The 14,915-nt window shown below is 40.5% G+C and overlaps 1 protein-coding gene across 1 annotated transcript; it reads left to right on the top strand.

Moving 5' to 3' along the window:
* Window positions 1-2,538: 2,538 nt before the first annotated feature.
* Window positions 2,539-14,017, top strand: CA3 (carbonic anhydrase 3). Its single transcript, XM_004766963.2, has 7 exons — window positions 2,539-2,693; window positions 3,498-3,695; window positions 5,666-5,784; window positions 6,629-6,721; window positions 7,759-7,821; window positions 9,049-9,204; window positions 11,218-14,017. Exons 1-7 carry the CDS (start codon window positions 2,660-2,662, stop codon window positions 11,335-11,337), a joined length of 783 nt encoding a protein of 260 aa, XP_004767020.1. The 5' UTR covers window positions 2,539-2,659; the 3' UTR covers window positions 11,338-14,017.
* The last annotated feature ends 898 nt before the right edge of the window (window positions 14,018-14,915 follow it).

Raw genomic sequence — 14,915 nt, 5'->3', positions numbered from 1 at the left:
CAAGAAATAACAAATGTTGTTGAGGATGTGGAGAAAAGGGAGCTCTTGTGCACTGTTGGTGGGAATGTGACTTGGTGAAGCCACTATGGAAAACAATATGAAGATTCCTCAAAAAATGTATGATCCAGCAATTCCACTTTGGGTAGTTACCTGAAGAAAACAAGAGCACTAGTTCGAAAAGATATATATACTCCTATGTTTACTGAAGCATTATTTATAATAACCCAAACATGAAAACATTCTAAGTGTCCTTCAATAGATGGATGGATAAAGAAATAATGGGAGATATACATGATGAAATATTATGTAGCCATTAAAAAAGAATGAAATCTTGCCATTTGTGACAGCATGATAGACATAGAGGTATTATACTAAGTGAAATAAGTCAGACAAAGAAAGGCAAATACTAAATGATTTCACTTATTGTGGAATTTAAAAAAACAAAACAAATGAAGAAAAAAAACCAAACAGAAACAGCTCATACAGAAAACAAACCAGGGGTTGCTAGTGTGGAGAGATAGGGCAGTAGATTAGTAATTATGGGATTAAAAGGTATACACTTCCAGTTATAAAATAAATAAACCACAAGCAAGAAAAGTACAGCAGAGGGGATATAGTCACTAATATTATAATAGCTTTGTATGAGAACAGATGGTAACTATACTCACATTGTGATCATTTCATAATGTCTGTAAATGTCCAGTCACTGCACACAAACTAACACTACACCCAAAACTACTATTATATTGTATGTCAACTATACATCAATTAAAAAATCACTTTATCTGTATTACTACTATACCAATAACGTGAAATGTAGTTAACAACCTTTAGCCCCACGCACCAGAAAAAGAGAGATTATAGTGATTTGATGAATTGAAAAAAGATCATAGTTTACTGATACAAATAAGTATGCATTCAAAAAGAAATAGAAAACACCTCCATTAACCACAACTATAGCACCACACTATCGCAGTAAAGCAGAATTGGCCACAGAGGTCCCAAATCTGCAGGCTTTCTGATCCACCACTGACATAATTGAGCTCAGAGTCTAAGGGCATTTGCTTTGCTGTTTGCTTGGATTTTCCAAAGGATCTCAGTTGATTCCACATTGTTATTGTGTGGATCAAATGATCCTTGCTCACAAAAATACGCTGGGAAATGACTCCCTTGGCGTCTAGGTTATGAGTGTGGTCAGTCATTCCACATGACTTGGGGATGAGCTATCTTTACCATGATGAGAGATTTCCCTTTTCAAGTTTAGTAATCTCCAAATACAAAATACTAGCATCAATAAAAGGTTGCAATTTATATTGCAACCTCGTTCAAGATAGCACTGAACAGGGCTTAAGTCTCTTTACTGTCTTTTTTATGAATAAAATTATTATTAACCTAGAACAAAGAAGAAATTTACAACATACTCTTAATAGAGCTATAAAGATCTACTACACGGACTTCTTCAATGTAAACCATAACAACATTTAAAAATATATCTCTGACATGTGCACATTGGATATGCCAGTTCTTCTCTCCTTTTGCATGGGTCATATTATAAAACAACTTGAGTGGGGAGGAAAAAACACACACACACACACAAAACAATTCTGGAAGCCTTTCCTCTTCCTTTTCTTCTAATCTCTCATTATGTACTGGGGAAAGAGGTCCTGCATTTTAAACACCATGACTCATTTTATGTTTGCGGCCTTCCAACACTCCAGAATAGTCTCGACTTTTCGTGAGCAGAGGTACAGCTCACACAATAGAGGTAAGTCAGTCCCAGGCTCCTGCTCAATGTCAGCCTGGGATGCAGACCTCTCCCGGATTCCCGGAGCTCTCCGAGAGATCTAGCTCTCAGCGTCCTGCAGACCAAAGGAATCCGCTAGGTTGGGAAATGCTGCCTGGCGCAGTTCCAAGAACAAGCTTTTGTCAATCTCTTTAAGGATAGCGGAGTTCTAGAACTTGCCCTCCCGGCCTCTTTCTTCCCATCCTCTGCTCCTGAGATTTTACAAGTTGCCTGCAAGGGAGTCAAACACGAGTCAGGCAAACAGACCTGTTCTTTCCAGCTACCGTAATCGGATCGCTGGAGCGAAATAAACTTGCAGAAGCGTCCAGAGACCGCAGCCAGACAACCAGCCTGCGCTAAAAGCAACTTGCAAGTGAGGCTACAAGTGCCGCGGGGGCTGCAGATTTTAGCTGGTGGCTAAGCACTGGTCGGATCCCCCATCTCCCGCAAAATCAACAACGAAAAGCCTGGAAGAGGGAGGAAGGATGAAGCAAAAGTCGCCCGCATTTTTGCACGTCGGCGCCACTCGTTAGAAAGCCAGGCAGCTTCAGGAGGCGGGAGGGAGAGGTAGGAGAGCCAGGCGCCGAGGTTTGGAGAGGGTAGAGAGAGGGTGGGGGCCTCCTTCCGCCCATCTCCCCCGCCACCCCCCCACCCCCAAGCCCGACAGCTGTCTAGCTCTCGGAATTCATTGGCTTTCCCTACCCCGCCTCCCAAATACCACCCCAATCCAGTTTAGCCCCCCCCCGCCCCACCCTCGCTGACCTAATAAGGCCATGCAGTGTGTTGGGGACCTATATAAAAGGCGTGGGCTCGAAGGGAGGCTGCACAACTCGGGGGACAAAAGTCAGCTGCGGTCCAGTGCCTACAAAGACTACCATGGCCAAGGAGTGGGGTTACGCCAGCCACAACGGTGAGTCCGAGCAGCCGCCGGCCCCAGCACCCCAGCCTTGTCCGGGATGGTGTCGGAGGATCCCCTGGAATTGCACAGAAAGCCAGCAACTCTAGGGAGTGCATGGGAAAATATAGGCGGAGGAGTCCTTGGAAACCAAGATTTACTGAGCACTTAGCAAGTGCCAAAGCTGCTGACCCTTTTACCTTTATCTCATGTAGTTCTCCCTGGTATCAAGCCCTTATTACTTCCGCTGCAGGAAACTGAAGTGCAGAGAGAGGCTGGGTAACTTACCCAAGATCACACTGCCTGTGACCTAGAAATCAGACCACCCCAAGGTCCAGTTCTGATTGTCCCTTATTCCAGGATACTGGGCAAGCTGTTCACCTCTCTGAACCTGGTGTCAATTTAAGATCCTTGCTCTGCCTACTGGTTTCTGCCTAACCCATAGTAAAAAATAAATAACTAAATAAATAATAGGAGTGTGCTTTGAAAACCATATGTGGTCAGGTTATTTCTTCCAGCTGTATGGTGGAAGATATCATTGGTAAAACGTGTGACGAAGTGCGTTTCAAAAATTAGCCTTCAGGGTTGTATTCTTGAGCAAGCAGGGGAAATACGCTTAGTTAAATATAATTTCTAGGTACACTATTAAGGAAACAATGAAAAGGTCTTAAATGCTAAGCCTTGTCTTGCCCAAACTGAAAACCAGGACCTTTGCATAATCACCGACTAGCCTCTGTGTATTTTGCTGATTTAGTCGATTAGAAAGAGGGCTTGGAATGTGCCACCAAATGAATCAGTCCTGTCAACTTGATTTCCTAGGTCCTGACCACTGGCATGAACTTTATCCCATTGCCAAGGGAGACAACCAGTCGCCCATCGAACTGCATACTAAAGACATCAAGCACGACCCTTCTCTGCAGCCATGGTCAGCGTCTTACGATCCTGGCTCTTGCAAGAGCATCTTGAACAATGGGAAGACCTGCAGGGTTGTGTTTGATGATACTTTCGATAGGTCAAGTAAGTATGACACTTAGGTAGAGGCACAGGGACGTTTTCGATGCCCGTATTGGCAAAAATGAGGTTGATGACACAGAAATAATTAGTGAGAAGAGGTGATGGCAATGAGTCTAAATGAATGTCCATTTGGATGGCCTACACCTGAGGTTTCTGAACACAGTCTGGAGAGCAAGACTCCCATTCCCATTGTGTGGCAGAGATTCCATTCTACAAAGCCAGGAACCCAGCAAAGAAACACTAATGTAGACACTTTCTCCCCTGGTATGTGGGTGGGGGCCAATCCAGGGGAAAGAATGAGGTCATTATGTGAGTCAAGAACACTGTCTTCAAGGCTTCAGTGGGGTTCTGATTAATCCTTTTGGTGAGTGTTTTTGAAGTTCCTGACAATTTCGTGAGTTGTGATTTCTGTGCCATGAAAAGGAAAAGTCACCATGTTTAAAAAACTCTTTACTTACACTATTAAGAAAATCAATGAAATAAAAGCAGACTACTTAGAAATACTTTATTTCAAAGTAAATGAGGTTAGAAAGAATCTACCTTTAGTATTTTGGTGCTTGATGTACAATAATACTTTTTCTTATAACCACATTTGTAAAAAGGTTAAAATTATTCTTATTGATGTACATAAATAAATATTCTCAGTAATGTTATAGTAGAGAGCAATAGTGGCATAATTCCTACCTGCTAGGAGGCTCCAAGTAATGAATATCATAGAAATTTTATTTTCGTAAATGATAATTTCATATTGCTGTTACTTTTTCCCCCTTCTCCATTTAAATCAAGTTCCACTCTGAAGGATAAATGACAAAATTAAACAATACCTATTTCTAGACCCTCATGAGAATATCATTTTTGTAAGCGGAGATGAGGAAATATTGACTATTCCAAAGGAGTTATCCTAATCAGTTGGACTCCTATGACCAGAAAGTAACTGTTCTAGTGTTTGCACCAGAAAAATGCTGTGAATCAGACCACTTAACTTCTACATGACTAAGCTCACCCAAGTCTAGCTCTGTTGTTTTAGATTTATATTATGGGCTTTCAGTTTGCCATTTCAGCACCAAGAGTTGGTCAATAGCTATTCTGAATTCTGTTTTGATCTAGTTTATGTTGCTAAATCTTGATTTGGGGAGGGGGAGGGAGGTACATAATTTCCAATGTCCTGCAGAAAATATTTGAAGGCCTAATTCACTCCCCAGGTAAATGAAGTGAGATCAAAGTAATGTGATGCGGTGAAGTATTTGGACAACAAACTCAAACATTAATGCTACCAAGAATTACCTCGTTTGGCTGTCCACATTTATTGATTGCTTGGGAGATGTCTAAATTTTCCTTTTTACCTCATTCCACAGACACAGTTCAAGTTAGAAGTGAATGAAAGCTCTTGCTTGTAGTCTTAAAGAAAAGTGGAGCTGGAGGCATGATATGGAGAAGAAATTCACATTTGCATGGTGATTGGTGTGCTGGGCAATGTGATGAACACTTTAAAGTCCCTAATCTCATTTAATCCTCACGGCTGCTTTGAAAGGTTGATATTATTATCGCCTTCAACAGAGTTGCAAAAACAGGTTCAGAGAAGTTTAGCAACTTACCTGAGATCACACAATTAGCTAGGATTTGAACCCACATCCCTCTGGCTCTCAGCCCTCACGTTCTTCCCACCACTCCACACAACAGACTCATTTGTTGACTGTCTGAATCCTTATTGCCCTCTTCCATTTGAACTTTGTTGTCATGTTAAATTGGCACTTTAAGCATAATAAAACAAGCAAAGAAAACAAGACAGAAAAGAGAAGTCCTTTATTTTGACATATCCCGTGGGAAAGAGACCAGTGTGCTTGAGAACCATATAATCTACCCAGCAGACTGACCTTTGCCCATCGAACTTCGACTCTAAGAGCACGAGTTTAAGGTAGGAGTCTGTAAACGAAGCACGAGTTCACTGTTGACCTAGTGTCTCTGAATCGCAGTGCTGAGGGGCGGTCCTCTCACTGGACCCTACCGGCTTCGCCAGTTCCATCTTCACTGGGGCTCCTCTGATGACCATGGCTCTGAGCACACCGTGGATGGAGTCAAGTATGCCGCAGAGGTAGGAGCAACTGTCTCCCAAAGTGAAAACTGAGAAGTGAAAAATAGCCACAAAGTAGCATCCACTTCAAGCCCGAGGTTGTGAAAAGAGCTGTAGTACTTTTAGCATAAGCTGTAGCTGCCGAACCTTCTAGGCTGGACGGTTAAGAGTGTAGGTTAGTGTCATGCATGAAAATTTTCAAGGTTATATTAAGAAATTGGATAGCGGGAATGCCTGGGTGGCTCAGTGGGTTAAGCATCTGCCTTCAGCTCAGGTCATGATTTCAGGGGCCTGGGATGGAGTCCCGCAATGTGCTCCCTGCTCAGGGGGAAGTCTGCTTCTCCCTCTACCTCTGCCCCTCCCCCTGCTTGTGCTCTCTCTTTCTCTCTCTGGCAAAAAAATAAAATCCTAAAAACAACAACAACTGAATAACGGTTTAATAATTTTTTAAAAAAGGCCAAGGTCTTGACTAGAAGAGAAAAGATAAGAATAGTGAACATTTATGAAGTGCTTACAAATATGAACTCATTTGATCCTCTCAGCAACTCTATGAGACAGGTTATACAAACAGGCACAGAAAAGTTACATAACAAAGTTACAGAATTAGTTTAACGAAAGTTCAACTTTCAATCATTGCTTATTACAGTGTTCTAGGTCTACTTATAATAATTTCATACACTTTTTATTTAAACCCACTAAAAATTTCAGCAAAATATTGCATGTTGATATTTCAAATTCTATTGACTTCCTTTGAGAATGTCTGGCAACGTCAGCATTGTAAAGTTATTGGTTTACTGTGAATACTTTTATACGTATTTTCTTACTCTAGAAATTTTACCTCATGACCTGCATTCTATGGTTTCAGCTTCATTTGGTTCACTGGAATCCAAAGTATAACACCTTCGGAGAAGCTCTGAAGCAACCTGATGGGATAGCTGTGGTTGGCATTTTTCTGAAGGTGAGGTAAAAACTAACCATCTTTTTCTTTCAAAATTTAGTTCTTTATTGATGGTTAGGATAGCATGTGTTTCCCCTCCTTCCTTTTATTTAAAAGGGAGAGAGGAATGAATTTCATTATTCCTTCAACTGACAAGACATTTCTGGTAAGATCAGCTCAAGATATTTAGCTCTCCCTCAAAAGTGTCCCTTTTACCATAGTCCAGTCCCCCTAACACTTCTAAATTCTCTCCAGAATGAGTGTGTGGACGTGCGGAGGGGCAATGGAGACAGAGCCTTGGAAAGAGCTTGTTGTGGTAGTGGGGAGGGCCAAGTCAGCCTTGTTGCATTATTCTTTCCTGTTACTCTACTTTAGTTGCACTGGAAACCAGAAAAGCTGATGTTGGAAACTGCTGGGATGCCAAGTCCCTGGCTGGACATCCCCTCAGCTCAGGGCGGCCACCACTCACATGATCCCAGGCTAACATAGCCCACGGAATGTGTGTGTTGTTGGGCCAGCTTTGGTTTAAAGGGGACTTAGTGTCATTAACACATGAATTTAGTGGTAACACAATCTAGATTTTAAGCCAGAGGTGAAAATCTAGCTTCTTTCTTTTTGAATGACCTAATTTGTTTTATGTCCTGAACTCATTGGTTCATTTTCAGTGATTGAATGCAACACAACAGGAAGTGGAGTGGGTCTGCACTCCAGACTGGACAATAAATTTAGTTTTGCATACATTGAGTCCATCCTAGCTTGAATTCTGTAAAAGAAAGAAAAAAAAAAGGATGATGGGCGAGACGATCAAGGACATGGAAATAAATCAACATATAATTTTGCGGGTTTGCACTTCAGAGGCCTGGAGTCTAAATTTAGTTCGGAAAATATCTACCCTAAAATCTTGGGGGAGAAATAAACTTATGTTTTGTTTAGTACAAGATATTCTGGCAGATTTGTAATCACTAGTTGCTGATGGATGGATCAAAGTTAGTTTTCAAGACAATCATAAATTATGAAGAAGGGAAAGATATAATTATTGGTTTTTGATTTTCTTACAGATAGGACGCGAGAAAGGCGAGTTCCAGCTGGTCCTTGATGCACTGGACAAAGTTAAGACAAAGGTAAAAATAAATCATGTTTCCTCCTAGAACATAAAACAGGGTACGTCATTTTTTCATTATTACATTTTCTTTCTTTCTTTTTTTTTTTTTAAGACTTTATTGATTTATTTCTCAGAGAGAGAGCATGCACAAGCAGGGAGAGTAGCAGGCAGAGGGAGAAACAGGCTCCCAGCTGAGTGGGCTGCCCAAGGCGGGGGCGGGGGGGGCGCCAGCCCAGAACCCTGGAATCACTAACAAAGGCAGATTATCAATGACTGAGCCACGCAGGTGCCCCTATTATTACATTTTCAAGTGTATTGTTTATATCTGTTACTATGTCTGATGAATATACTAAGCATATATCCACAAACAAATGCTATTATATTTGTATGGTTTATAATTTTTAGTGTAATTTTACATATATCAGCTTATTAAATTCCCAGTCTGTCAGATAATGACTTTCTTACTGAAGTGAATAATGCAAGAGAAGTTGAATGTTTACCCGCCTTGCCCCCCAACACACATACATACTTGCAGAAGTACTAAACATTTGGGTCCTGGTGCTGCCCTTTCTCTCTGGGGTGATACCTGCATACTTTAAATCTTAACAGTAGATTCTTCTAATTAACTGATTCCTTTAAATTGCCTTTGGAACTTTTCTAATCAAATGCTATTAAATCTTAACAGTAGATTCTTCTAATTAACTGATTCCTTTAAATTGCCTTTGGAACTATTCTAATCAAATGCTATTAAGTTTTACCACCAAAGTATTCTGAGTATAATATTCAAGTGAGCCTGTTTTTTTTTTTTTAAATCATTGAGTACCTAAGCATTTCTGAAATGAAACATTTCTGTTATAGTTAGATGTGAGTTTTCTTCTTTTCCTTGAGAAGTGAGGAATTGTAGTTCTACTGACAGGTAATAGGGAATAAAATGTTACATTGACTGTGCCAAAGTCAAAATATAAACTGGCTTCCCCCCTTTAACTTTTATTTCTGAAAGGCATAAACTTTATTTAATAGTTCCATTTTCTTGTGGTGCCTGGGTGGCTCAGTTGGTGAATCATTCCATTCTTGATCTCAGCTCAAGTCTTAGTCTCGGGGTCCTGAGTTCAACTCCCAAATTTAAAAAAAAAAAAAATCTGTTTTGTTTATTGTATTTGAAATCCATCTCACAAAATGGCAAGACCGTTGGGGTGGGCGGTATGGGTGCACCTACTCATCGTGCCTGTGCCCTGTGCTCCCCCAGGGCAAGGAGGCACCCTTCACACATTTTGACCCATCCTGCCTGTTCCCCGCCTGCCGGGACTACTGGACCTACCATGGCTCCTTCACCACGCCGCCCTGTGAGGAGTGCATTGTGTGGCTCCTGCTGAAGGAGCCCATCACTGTGAGCTCTGACCAGGTAAGCCCTAGCTCCAGACAGAGACTTGACAACATGCAAACGTGCATCGCTGAATGGCTGTATAAGATATAGATGCCAAATGGAAAATGGATAGCTGCTAAAAGCATGCTTACAGACCAGCTCTATGACCAGGCATTTCAGAGTTTGCTTTGATTAATTACAGTTTGCTCAACTTTCTAAAACTTACCTTCCAAAAGTACCAGGATAAACACAGATCATTTAAAGGTGGTTGGAATGCTGAACAATGACTGAGTTTATGCTCTGGAAACACTTAAGGGTTTACATTATTAATATGAGTTAGCTTTTGTTAATTTGGAGCTCCCTCAACTACTAAGGACTGGTTAGAAGATTGTAAACACAGGCCTGGGGAGAAGGATACTAACAGAAGGGATTTAACATCTTTGTGAGGATCTGAGATTTTTCCAGTTCTATAGATATGTAAGTTGTGGCTCAGAAAGGTTAAGTAGTTTGTCCATGATCACACAGCCAAGTGTAGGAGCTGAGATTCCAGTGTCTGTCTGCTTCCAACACCTCTTGACCTCTTTGCTCAGGACTTTCTTCTTAGTGTTCATCTAAAGAATGTCCTTGCAACATTTATCAAAGAGACTTTCAAGGAAAGACTGGGAGAAAATATGTAAGAAGAGATATGGAGAAGAACAGATTAAAGCAAGTACGCAGCACAGAAACTCACACCGTAGATCATGAATGTCTACTTTAATGGTAAAGTCAGTTTTCTAGTACATTTCCATATTTAAGACAGGGGTTTTCATATTTCTGCCAGTTATAGACTCAAATATATACACGATCACTTTTATCAAAAGATCAGATTTAATGGTCAGGTTCAGTCATAAACATATTTTGAAGGAGGAATGAAATTTTCTTAAGGAGAAAGCTGTAAACATTTTCATGTAGAAATACAGTACTGATGATAACTTTCTTTTCTTTTTTTTTTTTTTAAAGATTTATTTATTTATTTGACAGACAGAGATCACAAGTAGGCAGAGAGGCAGACAGAGAGAGAGGAGGAAGCAGGCTCTCTGCTGAGCAGAGAGCCCGATGTGGGGCTCGATTGCAGGACCCTGGGATCATGACCTGAGCCGAAAGCAGAGGCTTTAACCCACTGAGCCACCCAGGCACCCCTGATGATAACTTTCTATATTCCTTTCCCTTAAGAAAAAAAACTTTTAAAATGTTCTTAAAATTTTAAATATAGTATGACTAATCTCTTTCTGTCTTTTAAAAATAGAGACTCCATAAACTTATACAACGAAGGCAGTTAAGCTTATCAATTGTGCCGGTATTGTCATCCCCTGCTACATAAAGCATATACTTCATACGACCCATCCAATTGAAATAATTGCTTCAGAATTCAGGAGGAAACACTTGGACAGAGGGCATGGTGATCCTATATAAAACAAAGAAAAGAAAAGTACAGAAAGCTTCTATTTCACAGGAACTCATTACCAGATAATTCTGAACCAATAGATTTCGTGGTTTGTTTTGTTTTAAAAGTCAGAATTTAAAAAGGGGCGCCTGGGTGGCTCAGTGGGTTAACCCTCTGCCTTCGGCTCAGGTCATGATCTCAGGGTCCTGGGATCGAGCCCCGCATCGGGCTCTCTGCTCAGCAGGGAGCCTGCTTTCCTTCCTCTCTCTCTGCCTGCCTCTCTGCCTACTTGTGATCTCTGTCTGTCAAATAAGTTAAAAAAAAAAAAAAGTCAGAATTAAAAAAAAAATTTTTTTTTAAGATTTTATTTATTTTTTTGAGAGAGACAGAGATAGGGAGGGAGAGCACAAGCTGAGGGAGAAGCAGGCTCCCTACTGAGCTGGCTCCCCACTGAGCCTGCCACGGGGGCTTGATCCCAGAACTCTGGGTCATGAACTGAGCTGAAGGCGACGCCGCTTAACGGAGCCACCCAGGTGCCCCCCAAAAGCCAGAAATTTCTATCTGTCACGTACCGAATGCGTCCAGTTGGTCCGAGTGTCATGCTGACAGTCTTCCCTTGCCCCTTGCAGATGGCAAAGCTGCGGAGCCTCTTCTCCAGTGCTGAGAACGAGCCCCCAGTGCCCCTGGTGGGGAACTGGCGCCCTCCACAGCCGATCAAGGGCAGGGTGGTGAGAGCCTCCTTCAAATGAGGCTGCCGGAGCTTGCCCTCTTCAGGAAAGGAAACCTGCCATTGGAGAGCTTGGCTCCTTGTCTCCTCTTGGTGCTCCTTCCTCCAAGTAAATTTCAGCTTTCCACACCACGCAATGAGTGCCAGAGTGTAATAACCGAGAAACCAAAGTTACTTTTGACAAGACATAATATGAAAACTTTTGGCCTTTGTAATAATCACCTTTCCTACAAAAGAAGCATTGTTAGTAAGGTTTCAGAGAAGAAACAGGTGGGAGAGTAAAGATATAAAAAAATGGGTATTGGGCACCATTTTTTTTTGTCTTCTTAAATTTCACAGAACTTCAGTTTGACTATTTTCGTATTCTGAGTTGTGTCTCTTGAAGAAATAACAAAAACTTCTGTATGTAGGAGTGGATGTGTATGAAGATCATAGAGCAATTAAACATAAGCCAGAAGTTAAAATGACTATGCACACCAAGCAAAGAAATGATGCGTTTTAACCCCTAAATAAAACCAACAAGCGGTCCATTATTTATTACAACTCTAGGTACTGTAGGGATGATCTTGTTTTGATTATCAATGAAAGGAAAACCCAATCAACTCGAGGAGTTTAAAACATTTGATCTGGTGTCTGCATTTCTTCTTCATAAGGATGGCTGACTTTATTCTAACATTTTTCTTTCCCTGAAGGAGGGCCATTTATTTTCAATTTTACTACTTTTCTCTTTGCATGCTTATTAATATAAAAATCGCCTCTGATATCTTTCTAATTTGAGGGTGGGATAATAATTCCTGGAACATGAAGAAGCGAGTGATTACACTTGAAGTGAAAGCGGTTGCACCAATCATCAAAACTAATAAAGACGTGAGTGAAAAAATCGTGTTGTGTTTTTCAGGGAAGAAAAGGGTCATGAGGTAACAGACATGGAGTAAAACTAAGAATGGCAAAGTCTGTAAGTTTGTTTTTATAACCGACGGGTGATGATAACAGACTCAGGTTCTGATTTTAATCGGATGCTACATTTCTCACAGAACAGCTAAGAATCAGTGAGGGGCCCTCGGAGAAAATCACAGACCAGAAGAGGAATGGGTGGCCATGTATTTGAGAGTGGGGACTAGTTTCTGGAAGTCTCAAAGTTGGGTTTAGGAATCTGGGGTCCATACCTTGGTTGCTACTGAAGGGCAAGGAATTAAGTCAGATTGTAGCTTTTACGTCTTTATTTTTCTAAATGTGCATTGGATAACACTAGTCTAACACTACAAAACCCCGTACATTGAGACCTTCAAAACATTTAATATGTTTAGACATGGAGTCTAATTTTGCAGTTAGTGGCTTTGATATGTCTTCCATCACAAGACTGGCTAATACATTAACTTACCTTAGAAAATGACAGCAATGATTTCATTACTCTGAGGAATGAAAATGGTATTGGGTCAGGAGAGTCCTGTGATGCTGGAAGTGAAGTCAGGTGACAAAGCCCTGGGAGACTCAAGTTATTTAATAGATTACCACTTGGGTGAAGTAAAACCAGGTTGGTCAGTGCGAAATGGGTGTGTTAATTAAATCCCTTGAAATTAGGAGGTGTGGAGCTTTCATCAATTAGTGGTAATACACAAGCTGATTCTCTCAGGGTACTTACTTAGTAATGTTTAAAGCACCACAAAAATGCATCCAAAACACATTCTGTGTAGGAGAGGAACATATAACCCAATACCAGCTGCAGTGGTCCTTATTAAAGAATGCAGGCTAAACAAGCCTTGAACCGTTTTGGGAGAAAATGTCCAATCAGGAGAGGCTATCTCCCTCGACCATGAGTTCCGTGAAGGCATAGATGTGAGTCTTATAAACTATTCCCCTATTGCCTAGTAGTGAGTCTGGCACTTAGTAAGCACTCAGTAAATATGTGGTAAATAGATGATGTGATGAACACCGATGACCCCGGACAAATGCTTGTCTTCTTGAACAACCAATTACTCTGCATAATTAAGGTTAATACTGGTTTTTGCTCATCTTACGTAGTTTAGACCTCCTTGGGGAATGTTCTCTTCAGCTTCAGATGACAGCTTTGAGTCACTGTCAAACTCACAATTATCACCCAACTTAAAACTTCCAATTTCTCCCTGCACTCACAATGCCGAGTCATTATACATGCTCATTAGAATATTGAAACCACATGTATGTCCTTATTCAGTGGAGGAATCATCTTCACGATCATGCATAAGATTCCAGACGATTGCACTTGCGGCATACACAGCCTACACGTGTGTTGGAGATATGGCTAGGAGCTGTGCTGGACATGTTTCAGCATCTGCCAAATTTTATTCTTTAGAACATAATCATTGTAGACATTTTTAAACTTCAACACAGAACAGAAACTAACTTGAATTAAGTATGTCGGAATATTCAGATAGCTATATCCTTAAGTCTATGAATGGCTCATAATCAATAAGAATTCACTAAATATAGGGCACTGTTAGATTTGAGAGTGCAAATATATTATAATCCTACCCCTTCAATAAGGAGGCAATATACTTATGAAAAAGTAAATATTCATGACTACTGACTGAAAACTCTTTATGTGCCATCAGTGAATATTTATGTAGATGAATGAGAAGTATTTTACATAGGGTATGTGGGTGTCAGCATCCAACTGTACTCATTTATTGTAATCAAATAAAGAGGGTGAGACTGACCAGCTATTAACTGTTTTGGATACATGTAAAAATTCGCCACAAACAAAATTGTTTTAAAAGAAGTACATAGAGTCCAAAACCACATCAAAGATTGCATATAAATAAATTAGACTTTAGTTTCTCTTCTAAGGCCTTCTTATTTGTTACTAAAGGGGAATTCTAGAGATTAAAAAAAATATTTATTTTAGTAGAGGAAGAAAAAGTGAGAAAAAAATGAAAACTGGGGCATCTGGGGGCGCTGTTGGCTAAGCCTCGCACTCTTGCTTTCTGTTCAGGTTGTGATCTCAGGGTGGTGGGACCAAGCCCTGCCTAAGTCCCGGCTCACACCGAGCCGCTGAGTGTGGGATCTGAGATTCTCTTACCCTTTTCCCCTCTGCCGCTGCCCCAACTCACTCTTTCTAAAATAAAGAAATAAATCTTTAAAAAAAAAAAAAGAAGAAACTATTAAAAAATGAGAACTGTAAAATGTTTCAGATTTAATGAATGAAAATTTAATGATATTTAAATACTACCCCTAAGCTAGCACTTAACAGATATAAAATGAAAATGAGAAGGCAAAATCATGTTTGCCTTTAATTTTCACTTGGGTCACTAGATGGCAGCAAAATAAATACAAAAATGACTGAAATGAAAAGCCCAGCTTGTTAAGTGGCAGAGCAATGAGAGGTTTTGTTTGCTTACTTTTAAAAATCCAGAACACCCCTTTTCCTTTTCTCAAGTGATTAACATTAACCATTAATCTCTATCTACAAAAGAAAAGACGGTGAGGGATTCTTATTTTTGACCATGTTAATAGCCAACAGTGAGGCCTTAGAGATTAAAGTTTAGTAGTTGTTGAATCAAAATGTAAATAAATGAGAGGCAAGCGTTTTACAGCCCTGTTCAGTCTTCTGGAGGCCTCGGT

Source organism: Mustela putorius, unplaced genomic scaffold, assembly GCF_011764305.1.
Source record: "Mustela putorius furo isolate JIRA1106 unplaced genomic scaffold, ASM1176430v1.1 tig00003846_pilon_pilon_pilon, whole genome shotgun sequence".
NCBI classification, from domain to species: domain Eukaryota; kingdom Metazoa; phylum Chordata; class Mammalia; order Carnivora; family Mustelidae; genus Mustela; species Mustela putorius.
This window is presented reverse-complemented; position numbering and strand designations above follow the sequence as displayed.